General features: G+C 44.3%; 1 protein-coding gene across 7 annotated transcripts in view; it reads left to right on the forward strand.

Annotated features, from left to right (window-relative positions):
• The window catches only part of SEPTIN6 (septin 6), a 148,682-nt gene that overhangs the window by 115,634 nt on the left and 19,177 nt on the right, over positions 1-13,871 (forward strand). For all 7 annotated transcript variants that reach the window (XM_069212277.1, XM_069212263.1, XM_069212288.1 and 4 more), the window contains exons 8-9: positions 1,996-2,128; positions 7,758-7,948. In XM_069212277.1, the coding sequence (XP_069068378.1) occupies positions 1,996-2,128; positions 7,758-7,948 (324 nt within the window). The remainder of the gene's footprint in view (positions 1-1,995; positions 2,129-7,757; positions 7,949-13,871) is intronic.

Raw genomic sequence — 13,871 nt, forward strand, 5'->3', positions numbered from 1 at the left:
TTATTCTGAGAAGTTTGATACCAAACTTCCCAGTATTCAGTGTAGCCATTATGGAGCTGTGGAGTTCGTTTTTGACAGACTTCCAGACCATATACTCTTAGGGCTACCCTGCACTTACAATGTTTAAAGTTTTGCTTAGACACTGTAGGGGCATAGTGCTCATGCACCTATGCCCTCACCTGTGGTATAGTGCACCCTGCCTTAGGGCTGTAAGGCCTGCTAGAGGGGTGACTTAACTATGCCACAGGCAGTGTGAGGTTGGCATGGCACCCTGAGGGGAGTGTCGACTTAGTCATTTTCTCCCCATCAGCACACACAAGCTGGCAAGCAGTGTGTCTGTGCTGAGTGAGGGGTCCCTAGGGTGGCATAAGACATACTGCAGCCCTTAGAGACCTTCCCTGACACTCATCCCAATTGTCCCTTCTAGCACAAACAATTTGGAAATGGCAATTCACAATCATGTCCACCTGCTAGCGGAACATATCCCATGGACACACAACCAGCTAGCGGATCTCTTAAGCCGGATGCAGCAACAAATGCACAAATGGGAGATTCATCCACAAGTAGTTCAGTATTAGTTTCAGATGTGGGGAACACCAAACATAGACCTTTCCACAACCAGCAAAAATGATCTCAATCTAAGGGCAATGCTCTATGGATCAATTGGTCAGGGATATTTGCCTACACTTTCCCCCTCTCCCGTTTAATTCAGTTTCTGGTCTACAAGACCTGTCGCACTTCCCTCACTATGATACTCATAGCTCCCACGTGGGCATGTCAACATTGGTACACAACACTGTTGGATCTGTCTGTAGTACCACATCACAGGCTCCCAAACAGACCAGACCTATTGACTCAAAACAAGGGTCAGATCAGGAATCCCAATCCCAGTATGCTCAACCTGGCGATTTGGCTCCTGAGGCCATAGAATTTGGATAGCTTCAGCTTCCATCAGAATGTATGGACAAGCAACTTTTTGTATATTACTACCAACCGAAAAACATTGAAAACCGTAAAAAGTTATTCCACCTACAGCTCCACCAGCTCCTGCAAGGAATCTTAACATTGTGCTCACAAGACTTATGGGTCCACCATTTGAACCCATGCATTCTTGCACTCCTCGGTTTGTCTCATGGAAGGTTGCTTTCCTGGTAGCAATTACATCCTTATGAAGAGTAAGTAAAAATGTAAGCATTCACCTTAGAAGAACCCTTCTTCCAAGTACGCAAACACAAAATAGTAGTTGGGACAAATCCAAAATGTTTACCCAAAGTGATTTCACCATTTCACATCAATCAGTCAGTGAAATTGGCAGTCTTCTTTCCACAACCAAATTCAGTTGCAGAAAGAGCTCTCCACACTCTTGATCTCAAAAGAGTTCTCATGTATTATATAGACAGAACAATAGACTTTAGAAAATCTAAACAACTTTTTGTGGCTTTCCAACAGCCTCATAAGGGTAATTCTATTTCCAAACAAATGCCTGTTGCTTTCTCGCCACCACACAAAGGCAATCCTATATCCAAATCTGGCATAGCAAGGTGGGTTGTTAAATGTAGCCAGACATGCTATGCCAAAGCCAAAAGGCCATTACCATTTCTCATAGAGCACACTCCACTCTCAAAAAAAGAGCAACTTTGGCCTGTTTAGTTAACATTCCCATAGCTGACGTATGTAAAGCAGCTACATGGTCTTCACCACACGCCTTCACTAAACATTATTGTGTAGTTTTTCATGTCAACAGATGTTAAAGTGTGGAGATTTGTAAACTCAGTACCGTCCCACTTAGGGTTATAGCCTTCATGTACTTCACTGCTCTGATGTTGGTAGTGGACACCTGTTTTTCAGGTGGTGGATTCTTCGTTTTACTGGCAGATTTCACTGATTTAGGTTTATAGCCAAACAGACTTTCACTTGATTACTGTTGCATAACTATATTTGTGTGTCTATATGATGATTTAATTGTTTAAAATAACACCTTTATTGTTTCCTTAGCTTGCAAGAGACCTATGAAGCAAAAAGAAATGAGTTCCTGGGAGAACTACAGAAGAAAGAAGAGGAGATGCGGCAGATGTTTGTACAAAGGGTAAAGGAGAAAGAAGCAGAGCTGAAGGAGGCAGAGAAAGAGGTAACATTTTTCTTTTTAAAAGCTTCTGTTACTAATGCAGTAAACAAGTGAAGACTTAGGACGGTTAAAGACAAAAATACAACCTCGAGAAACCAGGTCAAAAATAAGATGTGTTCTATAAATGTTTTAAATATATTTTTTTTTACTGTCCTTAATTGTCACATTCATGTTTATTAGGTGGATATGTTGTGAGTTTTCAAAACCATGTAGTTCAGGTTATACAGTTTTTTTTCTTTCTCCATTCCAGTTAAAAACCTCTTAACTTTATTTCATGTCTCATGGATAAAGAAGGTGGCTTGTTTCATTTTGTACTATCCTTTTCCTAGTTTTTATTGTTTTTAGTAGATTTGAATTAATTATAGGTTATGGATTGTAATGCCTCTTTAAGAAGAGGGCATGAGCATGTGCAATAGGAGACACACATTATTATATATTTTTGCTGAATTGCTCACCGAAAACTGCTGGACAAGGTTGATTTAAATATGTCCGTTAAGTTTTAAAATTAGTAATAAAACATATTTAAATATCAGCAGAGAGCCTTTCCAAATGTGTTGGCTGCCTAAGAAGATTGGCTTTTGCTTCCACCTGCCCGTACCAAGTTCAAGAGTCAATTCTGTAACGAAGGCCCTGGCGAACCGGCTCATACAATATGTCCCCGATCTGGTCCACCCGGATCAATCCGGGTTTGAGCAACCTGTCAGAATATTCGCATGTATATAGTGCCCTGGCAGATAGGCTGGGAGGGCCGGTCGCACACTTACTAGCTGACATTGATGAAGCATTTGATTCAGTGAGCTGGGAATATCTCTTTCTCCTCCAACGTCTGGGATTATGTTCCAAGTTTAAATTCTACATCCGCTTGCTCTGCACCAATTTAACAGCATCAATGAAGGTGGTGGGGTAAAGTCCGATAAATTTCCCATCCAAAGGGAGACATACCAAGGATATCCCCTGTCCCCTCTACTGTTTTCTCTGGCCATAGAGCCACTGTCTGTATGGGTAGGGATGGAGGTGCAGATGAGGGCTTTTTTTTTCTTTTTTCCGGCCCCCGAGGCAATAGAACCTAGGCTATTACAATATGCATACATTTGGGGAAACATCAGGCCTATACTTCAACACACGTAAATCCACAATATTAGCCGTAGGAACATGCCATCAGAACATGACCTGTGCTGGTGGGCTGCATATCGCAGCTGAGGGTTTTTGGTATTTAGATGTCTGTCTGCAGTTGAAAAGAAAGGATGGCGCGCTAATCTAGAACCAGTACTCGACTGCCGTAAAGACGATATAGTGCTTCCACTTTCCTTGATGGGTAGATCAGCAATCTTTAAAATGGTGTTGCTACCCAGACTACTCTAACAACTTCAGATCTTCCCACTTACAGTCCAGAGGCAGTGGTTCCCCCAGCTAAATTCGATCCAGACCTTCTGCTTTGGGAGGGCGGTCCCCCCTCCGGGTGCCGCTTAGTAAATGTTTTCAGACCACATATTGTGGGGATATCGCAGCACTAGATGTTGAATCATACTATATAGCGGCCCACCTTCTGATCATGAATTAATGGTGGTATGACACACAGGGAGACCCAGCATATCCACTAGACAAATAGACACTGAGTAGCTTACCTCTAATGGACTACCTTTACGGTGAGAAAAGAGACGTGACTCTGCCCCCGGTGACTAGAGTAGTACTGTCATTATGGCGCTCCACCCTCGTCTCATGAAATGGTGGCGCAGACTGACAAAGCAGACATCGCTGTTGCAGGTGAGCATTCTCCCACAGGTGGCAGCACTTCCCCGCTTTCAGAAATGGGTTCGTATTTGCAGATCTACCCTGGGGGACATAATGCAGAAAAAGTTCTCAAATCGTTTTAGATGCTTCAGAATGGGTACAAGCTTCATAAGAGTCCATACCATAAGTATCTTCAGCTCCGACATGCATTAACTTCCTACATATCCATGATGACAGAACTCCCAGACTAATCCTGTACAGGGAGTGCAGAATTATTAGGCAAATGAGTATTTTGACCACATCATCCTCTTTATGCATGTTGTCTTACTCCAAGCTGTATAGGCTCGAAAGCCTACTACCAATTAAGCATATTAGGTGATGTGCATCTCTGTAATGAGAAGGGGTGTGGTCTAATTACATCAACACCCTATATCAGGTGTGCATAATTATTAGGCAACTTCCTTTCCTTTGGCAAAATGGGTCAAAAGAAGGACTTGACAGGCTCAGAAAAGTCAAAAATAGTGAGATATCTTGCAGAGGGATGCAGCACTCTTAAAATTGCAAAGCTTCTGAAGCGTGATCATCGAACAATCAAGCGTTTCATTCAAAATAGTCAACAGGGTCGCAAGAAGCGTGTGGAAAAACCAAGGCGCAAAATAACTGCCCATGAACTGAGAAAAGTCAAGCGTGCAGCTGCCACGATGCCACTTGCCACCAGTTTGGCCATATTTCAGAGCTGCAACATCACTGGAGTGCCCAAAAGCACAAGGTGTGCAATACTCAGAGACATGGCCAAGGTAAGAGAGGCTGAAAGACGACCACCACTGAACAAGACACACAAGCTGAAACGTCAAGACTGGGCCAAGAAATATCTCAAGACTGATTTATCTAAGGTTTTATGGACTGATGAAATGAGTGAGTCTTGATGGGCCAGATGGATGGGCCCGTGGCTGGATTGGTAAAGGGCAGAGAGCTCCAGTCCGACTCCGACGCCAGCAAGATGGAGGTGGAGTACTGGTTTGGGCTGGTATCATCAAAGATGAGCTTGTGAGGCCTTTTCGGGTTGAGGATGGAGTCAAGCTCAACTCCCAGTCCTACTGCCAGTTCCTGGAAGACACCTTCTTCAAGCAGTGGTACAGGAAGAAGTCTGCATCCTTCAAGAAAAACATGATTTTCATGCAGGACAATGCTCCATCACACGTGTCCAAGTACTCCACAGCGTGGCTGGCAAGAAAGGGTATAAAAGAAGGAAATCTAATGACATGGCCTCCTTGTTCACCTGATCTGAACCCCATTGAGAACCTGTGGTCCATCATCAAATGTGAGATTTACAAGGAGGGAAAACAGTACACCTCTCTGAACAGTGTCTGGGAGGCTGTGGTTGCTGCTGCACGCAATGTTGATGGTGAACAGATCAAAACACTGACAGAATCCATGGATGGCAGGCTTTTGAGTGTCCTTGCAAAGAAAGGTGGCTATATTGGTCACTGATTTTTTTTTTTTTTGTTTTGTTTTTGAATGTCAGAAATGTATATTTGTGAATGTTGAGATGTTATATTGGTTTCACTGGTAATAATAAATAATTGAAATGGGTATATATTTTTTTTTGTTGAGTTGCCTAATAATTATGCACAGTAATAGTCACCTGCACACACAGATATCCCCCTAACATAGCTAAAACTAAAAACAAACTAAAAACTACTTCCAAAAATATTCAGCTTTGATATTAATGAGTTTTTTGGGTTCATTGAGAACATGGTTGTTGTTCAATAATAAAATTAATCCTCAAAAATACAACTTGCCTAATAATTCTGTACTCCCTGTATAGAGGGAACTTCTCATGGGCGACATACGGGAACACAAAGTAGCAAAAATATATCATACTCTCATAGCTAACCAACCAGACAGGTTCATGGCTCTCCGTGCAGCAGGGGAGGCAGATGTGGGAGGGATAGCAAATGAAGACTTGAAATTCTAGGCAAACCTAGACTTCAGTTGGTACAATTCAAATATATCCATAGGGTTCATCTCACCTGTCATTGCCTCTGCGCATGGGGTGATAGCACCCCCCATACTCTGTTGTGGAGCGCAAGACGGTACATTTCTGCACACAGTATGGATTTGCCCAGAGTTGGCCGGTTTCTGGTGGGAAGTAACATGCCTGAGTGGAGTCCTGTCATGGCAGATTCCACTGGACCCTTAAGTAGTGCTGCTACACATAGAAGTTATAGGAGGAGACGGGTATAACTGGTCCCTCCTCAGTCTAGGTCGGACAATGGCTAAGAGGGATGTGGCAAGAGAATGGAAAGCAACACGATTTAAACCCCACCACCCACCCCCGGTCGGGTTGGAGGACAGGACTGGATCCATGTATGGGATGGAAAAAGCTCTGTACAAAGCTAGGGGCTGATCTAAAAAACACACAAAGATTTGGCAACAATGGCCTTATTACCGAGGGATTGACTTGGCACATTCACAATCCATCCCACATTCCCTCTTCTAGAGGGAGAAGTTGGGGATTATAATGGGGGTGGAAGAAATACTGTCAGCAGAGGCATTCAAGGTACCAGTCAGGACAATCCCACCCTTGTCTGAGGGGATGTATGATGGAACAACGCAAGTGCCAACCAAGCATGCCTGAACAACTCGTTCGGAACAACGACTGCGTTGTTTCCACGCATTCCTTTACAGCGACTTATCGTTGTAAAGGCATGCCTAGTAAAGGCATGTGCGGAACGGCATGCATGGTTTACACATGCTTATTCACCCCCCCACCCTAAAACACAACTACTCCTATCCCCCACTCGCAAAATAAAACTACCCGCCCCCTCCACCCGCCCCAAAAATCAAACTACCCCAACCCCCCCACCTACCCTAAAAACAACCAACCCGCACCCTAACAAAAAGTACTCTGCCTCTAGAAACTAAATTACCCCAGCTGCCCTAAATACAAAACTACTCCGACCCCGCCCCTAAAAACCCGCCTAACCCTAAAAACAAAATTACTTCAACCCCGCCCTCAAAACAAAACTACCACGACCCCCCACCCTTAAAAACTACCCCAATCCCTACCAGCCCCACTTACCTGACCGTGTCCTACCCCAAACCTGACCCCCTGCCCTAAACACAAAATTGCCCCGACCCCTCCCCCCCCATGCCTCTAAATAAAAAATTACCCTGACCCCTGCACCCCACCCAACCTAAAAACAAAATTGCCCCGAACCCCGCTCCTAAAAACCCGCCACCCAACCACCCTAAATACAAACTTACTCTGACCCCCTCCACCTCTAAAAACAAAATTACACCAGCCCCGCCCCTTTTAAACACGACCCCCCAACCTGCCTTAAATGTAAAATTACCCCGCCCCAACCCTAAAAAACAAAATTACCCCACCCCCACTCCCGCCCCTAAAAACTCATCCCCACTTACCTGACCCCGCCCTCTCCCGATGCTGACTCCCTTTTCTCTGCCTTAACCACGCATGTGCGTTGTTCAGCATATGCGTGGTTAAGGGAGCGAAAAAGGGAGTCATTGTTCCGGTAAGCGTGGTGACTGCATCGCAGTAAATGCATCTCGTTGCATTTGCTGCGTTGCAAGTGATGTTTCCCGTCTGAGGTGGGGTGGATGGGGGAGGAAAGTGAATGACTGGGCAGAACCATCATATTAGATGTTTGTTCCTTTTTCTATGTAGACATCAAGTCTGCTGTTGCTGCAGGCCATGTTACCCCAGTTGTTGTTTCTGCAAAACCTAATAAAATATTTTCAAAAAATCCGTTTTGTTAAACGTTCCCCTGGTGATTACACTAAAGAGTTTCACAACTTAGTGACTATTAAATGGAATTATTTTCCTGCTCTTGAATGATAAACATTTACCTGCTTTGTTTGTTCACTACTACTTCAGCTACATGAAAAATTTGACCGTTTGAAGAAAATGCATCAGGAGGAGAAAAAAAAGCTGGAGGACAAAAAGAAATCTCTTGACGATGAAGTAAACGCATTCAAACAGAGAAAGACAGCAGCAGAACTACTACAGTCCCAAGCACAGCAAGCTGGCGGGTCGCAAACTCTAAAAAGGGAAAAAGAAAGGAAAAAGTAAGTATTTTGTATCCTTGGGCAATGGTGATCACATTGCTTCGGTCAGTCCACCTGGGTTCAGTGGATTGGGCCAAGTTGGTGCACTGGGCTATGGTTTGCACCCTTGGACCCTTAGAATATTCAGTATTTAGTCTTTTTAGTTCCAAATATTTTAGGCATACTATTTCTAAAATGAGATTGTTCCATACAGCATGTTGGCCTCCTGCCCTACCATTTGCATCTTCCTAGCACCAAGAGATCGGATTAGGCTTTTTTTAAGATCATGTACACACTGTGAGAGTTGTGAAGAACTCTACCTTGATGAGTTGGGACCCACACTATCAGAAAGCATGGTATGTTTTTTTAGGCTGCATGAGAAAGACTTGTGTGCCCTGTCCCCCTTCTGGTGACCTGTTGCTGTACCCCATTCCCATAGGAGTGTGGATCAATATTCCCTCTGTATGTCGCACCTCAGCCATTTACAAATTTAGCAGAATGCGCTACTGGTTAGTGAGCTGATTGTTCAGAGACACAAGCCTACAAATACTTTCAATAAGAGTCTGGGCTAAAAACCTTCCAGTGTCATATATTTAGTTTGAGTGCTTCTGGCAAAAGGTCAGACAGTTTTACAGAATAAAAGATAGCCGATCATAACAAGCATTTAGAGATAGTGGACAGGAAGACAGAAACCGGTGTGGCTACCTAGTGAAGAACTGCAAACTCAAACGTCCACCTCAACCGCTACGGTCATCAGCAGGGTACTGAATGAAAGAGTTCATGCAGCATCTCCTAGAGGAGTACCAGAAGTGTGAAGGCCATGGTACAGGGGAGTAAAACCATTCCCAACACCTTCTTCAAGTGGGCACTCAATTAAGTGGTGACAGCCAGCAGGCTGATATTTACAGGGACAACTCTGAGAAGGCACGCCTGGCTGAAAGTCTCGGTGATCAGTCCATAGGTACAAGCCTCATGCATTACTATGTCCTTGGCAAACAAGATCCTCTTCAGCTCAGCAATGGATGAGGACCTACAACAGATCACAAAGGATAATGAAATGTCTAAAGCAATAGAGGCATTGTAATTTTGAGGGTCATCAAAACAATGAGCCATGGCAACCAGAAGACCGTTAACAGAGTGGGTATCCATCACAGAGCAACCTCACAACAACCAGGATTTAGCCAATCAGCAGCACCTCTGACCTCAACCACCCAATGGAAGTATCCTCAACAGCAGCCTTTTGGGGGGAGGGACAGAGGAAGAGATCCAGCCCCAAAGGGAGCAAAGCCAGCAAACAAATGACTTTCATGAGGCACACCCCAGCACAAGACAAGATGGAGGTGGGTGGGAGGAGATTCGTCCACAAATTGGGGCAATCAAATCAGACAAATAGCTATTTAAATTTATATAACAATGTCTCAGAAAACCCCCTTCTATTCCACCAAGGTAGAGGTCACTCTCAAGGGAAGAGCCACTTCAGCTGCGACAGGCAGTGAAGGAGCTTATCAAAAAATGAGTCGTACAGAGTTTCTCAAAGAAATCTCAGAAAAGTGGTCTACTCATCATACTTTCCTGTACCAAAAGATCAATCTTTGAAACCAATCCTAGACCCAGGCCATCTAAACAAATACATATGCACTCAATGTTTGAATATGACATTGATACAATTAATCATTCAATTCCTAAAGATGACAGGATTATATGGTACAATAGATCTGAAGGACGCCTACCTGCACATTCCTGTGACCCACAAGCACAATAAATACCCCTGAATCGTCAGATAAGGTACGCTACCAATTCAAGGTAGGTTACCCTTTGGCATAAAATCTGTGCTAGGGTTTTTTTACAAAATGCTTAGTAGTAGTAGCCGCACACATAAGGAACCAGGTCATACATGTGTACCCATACCTAGGCGACTGGTTGATAAGTGTTTATAATGCCAATGTCAGGAGAATATATGGATTGTGACGAATACACTCCACAGCTTAGGTTCACAGTAAATTAAAGAAATAATTTCCAATTCAAGAACAAGAGAAGGCTTTCTTGGGAGCGACACTAAATTTAAGAAAGGTGAGGGCCAGTCCTATCTCTAAACGGATCAGGGCACTAGCAGCCCAAGCATACCTTTTTACAGAAGGGGCCGTCTGGTATCCTGTATCCCACAAGCTAGATTACACAAATGCGCCCAATCCAGGAACGGTTTCACAAGTGGTCACAGGGAATTAAGAAGAGCTATTGGTTGTCACTGAAGGTATCCAGGAGCACATAAAGTGGTTGATCACAATTACAGTGGGAAGACCTTTCAGGCCATCAGCTGCAACAGTAGCTGTCACCACAGGTGCATCCCACATAGGTTGGTGGAGGGTGGGGTTCATCTGGAACCTCAATCATGGAGCTGTTGGAGCACTATAGATGCAGTCAATAACTTAAATCTGTTAGAACGCAAAATTGTGTTCCTTGCACTGAAGGCCTTCCAAGCACTATTAGAGAGCAAAACGGTGCTTGATACTAACACACAATAAAACTACGATGTCTGAATCAACAAACTGAAAGGAAAGAGGTCCTGCCCACTGTCAAAACTAGCCGAATGTGAGATTGAGGGAGATGTCACAGGGAGCCGTACACCAACCAGGTATTCCACACCTAGAAACAGACAAGCTAAGCAGGCATGAGTGGGCGCTAAAACAACAAAAGTTGGATGACGCTTTTTGCAAATAATGCATACCAGACACAGATCTGTTCACAAGCCCAGAAAACGCTTTGGCATCCATGTACAGAAACCACCATTCCAAGGGAAGTGCCATACCGATAAGCCAGTCAATTATATTTGTATATGATTTTTACACAGGTTCCACTGATCCCAATGGGAAGGCAAATTCAGGCACTCTGATATGACCCTCTTCCTGATATTCTCATAGTGGGCCAAGCAGACGTGGTTCTCAGATGTAGTGAAAATCTTGCACGGAGCAAAATTGAGCCTGCCAGCAATGCAGGGCCTACTCACAATGCAGAGGGGGCAGGTCTGCCACCCAGTACCAGCAAGCCTGTCTTGCAGCCTGGTCCAGAGTATCATGGAAATCTTCAAGGAGGCCAGAAGACCAAGTCTATACAACTGATGCACCGTACAGTGGAAGAGATATATCCACTGGCACAAGAAGCAAGGTTTCCTCTATAATAGTACTGTGGTGCTCTTAGTTCTAACGTCTCTAACCCACCTCATAGAGATCAGCTTGATGGATGCATGACTCAAAGTCCACTTAGCGGCCATTGTGGCCTACAGTAGAGGACTCCCAGGAGCCAGTCTTTTCCCTTCTGGCAATAAAGAGTTCCTAGAAGGTGCAAAAAGGGTGGCCCCAAGCGCGGCACTCACACATGTAGAACTTCAATACAGTACTCGCACAACTAGTGAAGGAGCCATTTAAGACCATGCACAAGTCTGAATTCAAATTCCTGACATTGAAAACAGACTTTCTAGTAGCTATCGCTTCACCATCTAGGGTCAGCAAATTCCAAGCACTCACAATTCTAGAACCTTGCTTACATATCCACTAGGACGGAGTGGTTTTGAGAACGAACACTCAGTTTTCACTTTATCTGATCTATACAGCTACCATAGTACTTCAAAATTCCAAAGAGACATGCTGAAAGAGCCCGGCACACACTAGACATAAGGAGGGCAGTCATGCTACATCCTAGAAACAAGAAATCTAAGAAAATGTGAGTCTGCGTTTTGCCTCCTTTGCACGGGCAAGCAAGAGGACACAAGTAACCAAGGGAATGATCACACAATGGGCAGCGTAGACAGTTCAAACCTGCTAAACAAACACCAGGAAATCACTAGAAACTAAATCAATCGTGCTCCCCACAAGATAAAAGGAAACAACCCAGCCTTTCTGTCAGTCAACAGCATTCGTATGACAGCTACATGGTCCTCCAGACACCTTCAGAAAGCATTACTGTGTTGACATCACTGTAAAACAAAATGGTTACTTACCTGCAAGAGTAGCTTTGCAGCTTTAAGACGTTTCTGTATTTACATGCGACCCACCTGCCTCCACGGATTTGAGAGGTCAAACAATACAGCCAAACGAAGGAAAGGTTCAAGAACCAACAAGTCAGTAAGGAGTGGAAAAATCCGAAGACTGGAACCATGCACGGGAACTTCCAAGGCGTATGTTTGAAGTCGCAGAGGGCAGAGATACCACCAAATGATGGTAGACGACAGCACCCACAAAAACCCTACTCCTGCAGGTAAGTAATCATTTTGTTCCTTTACAGTGACTAAAGGGTCCATCATATCCTTCTGTGTAGGATTGAACTCTGGCACCACAGTACTCCAGTGTTTGTTCGTCTTTGAAGAGGTCAGTCTTCCTCTACGCTGCCTGAGATTAAAGTATCCTATGTGAAATCATTTCTCTGTAGGTGTGTGTAGGTGGTGTCCCATTTGCTTTTGGGTGACAAGCTCTATTAAGTGGCTGCTGTATTGATAAATGGGCCCCATAATGTATGTCTCCTCTTATGGCACATACTGCAGATGGTCATTGCCGGGGTTTAACACTGGATACTTAAGGGTCACATTCAGTTGTTGGAATATATAGGATGCTGATCATGTACTGTATACAATTTTATATGGCAACTTGAAATCATGATATGGGTTCTGATGCTGGGGGAAGCCACTAAAGTGTCTCACTTCGCTTTCTGAGGAGCCAGCACTTCCTACTTGCTAATCACTGCTGTAGTATGGAGATTCAAATGATCGTCACACAAAGCATGATAAAGAGGGGCTGACATGGGACTGACAGAACTATTTTCATCGGAGTAGAAACAGTGACACCGCCTTCTTGTTAGTGGGGAGACCAGGGTTGAAATTCTGATGTCTTTTCTCTGTGGAAGGCCTGCGTCAAGTGCTTGTTGGGGGGAATTGTTTTCCTTTTGTAATTCGTAGGGCTGAACTGCTAGGGTATTGAATTGGACTGGGAAATAGTAAAAACACAATAAACCTCTGCCAGGATAGGGCTAAGTTGAAATATTCCTGCAAAAAGATATGGCAAACGTATTGGACAGTATGTTCTCGGAGAAGAAAGACATCAAATTGCTTAGATCCACTGATGGACTGGGTCTACCCTTTAAAATCCCATGCTTAGGCCACCATTAAAGGAAGATTGTGCTTGCTTTGCATAAGTCTGCCATCTAGTGTTGGGCTCGGAATGTAACAAGTTGTTTTTCTTCAAAGAAGCTTTTTCTGGTCACAAGATTGAGTGGTAATAGTGCACATGGGCAACGAGTCCCTTGTTAGATTGTTTTCTCTCTGTCGTCAGGTTCGAACGTGTTTCCTCTCGCTCCGGTATATCTTGGTTCGGGAATTTCTCTCTTCTTTCTTAAAACGTCGGTATCGTGTTTTCTCACCTACATTCGATTCAATTCGATTGCAGTTGTTGGGGATCGATCAAACACCATTTTAGGGCGACCGCACCCTTCTCGGGCCTACTTCGACTCGTGGTTGTTAAATGATGTCCGGCTGATGGAGCGGACTCCATTTCGCTTTTGCCCTCTGTCACACCAAGGTCTCATACACCGACCAACACTCAGTGTGCAACCTCTGTCTTTCTTTGGATCACAGGGAGGAAAGCTGTGAAGCGTGTCGATCCTTCAGTTCCTAGAAAACTCTGAGGGATCGACTAGAGCTTTGGTTGGAGTTGGCGTCCAAGTAATCAGAACAAGCGCCCGACATTTTTGGAGAAGAACAAGCTCAGACTGCAGTTTCCATCGCAGACTTTGATTCAGACCGAGACTCATATGGGGACAGTCAATCGATTCCAGCGGCGCAGTACATGAGTACATCAGCTCCTTCCCATCAGCTAGAGGCAACCAAAAAGACATCAGCACTGGTCTTGGGTCTACCACTGCTTGCTGGCCATGGTTGGGCCCGAAAAATACATACCGA

The sequence above is a fragment of the Pleurodeles waltl genome, chromosome 2_1 (genome assembly GCF_031143425.1).
Source record: "Pleurodeles waltl isolate 20211129_DDA chromosome 2_1, aPleWal1.hap1.20221129, whole genome shotgun sequence".
Lineage (NCBI taxonomy): Eukaryota > Metazoa > Chordata > Amphibia > Caudata > Salamandridae > Pleurodeles > Pleurodeles waltl.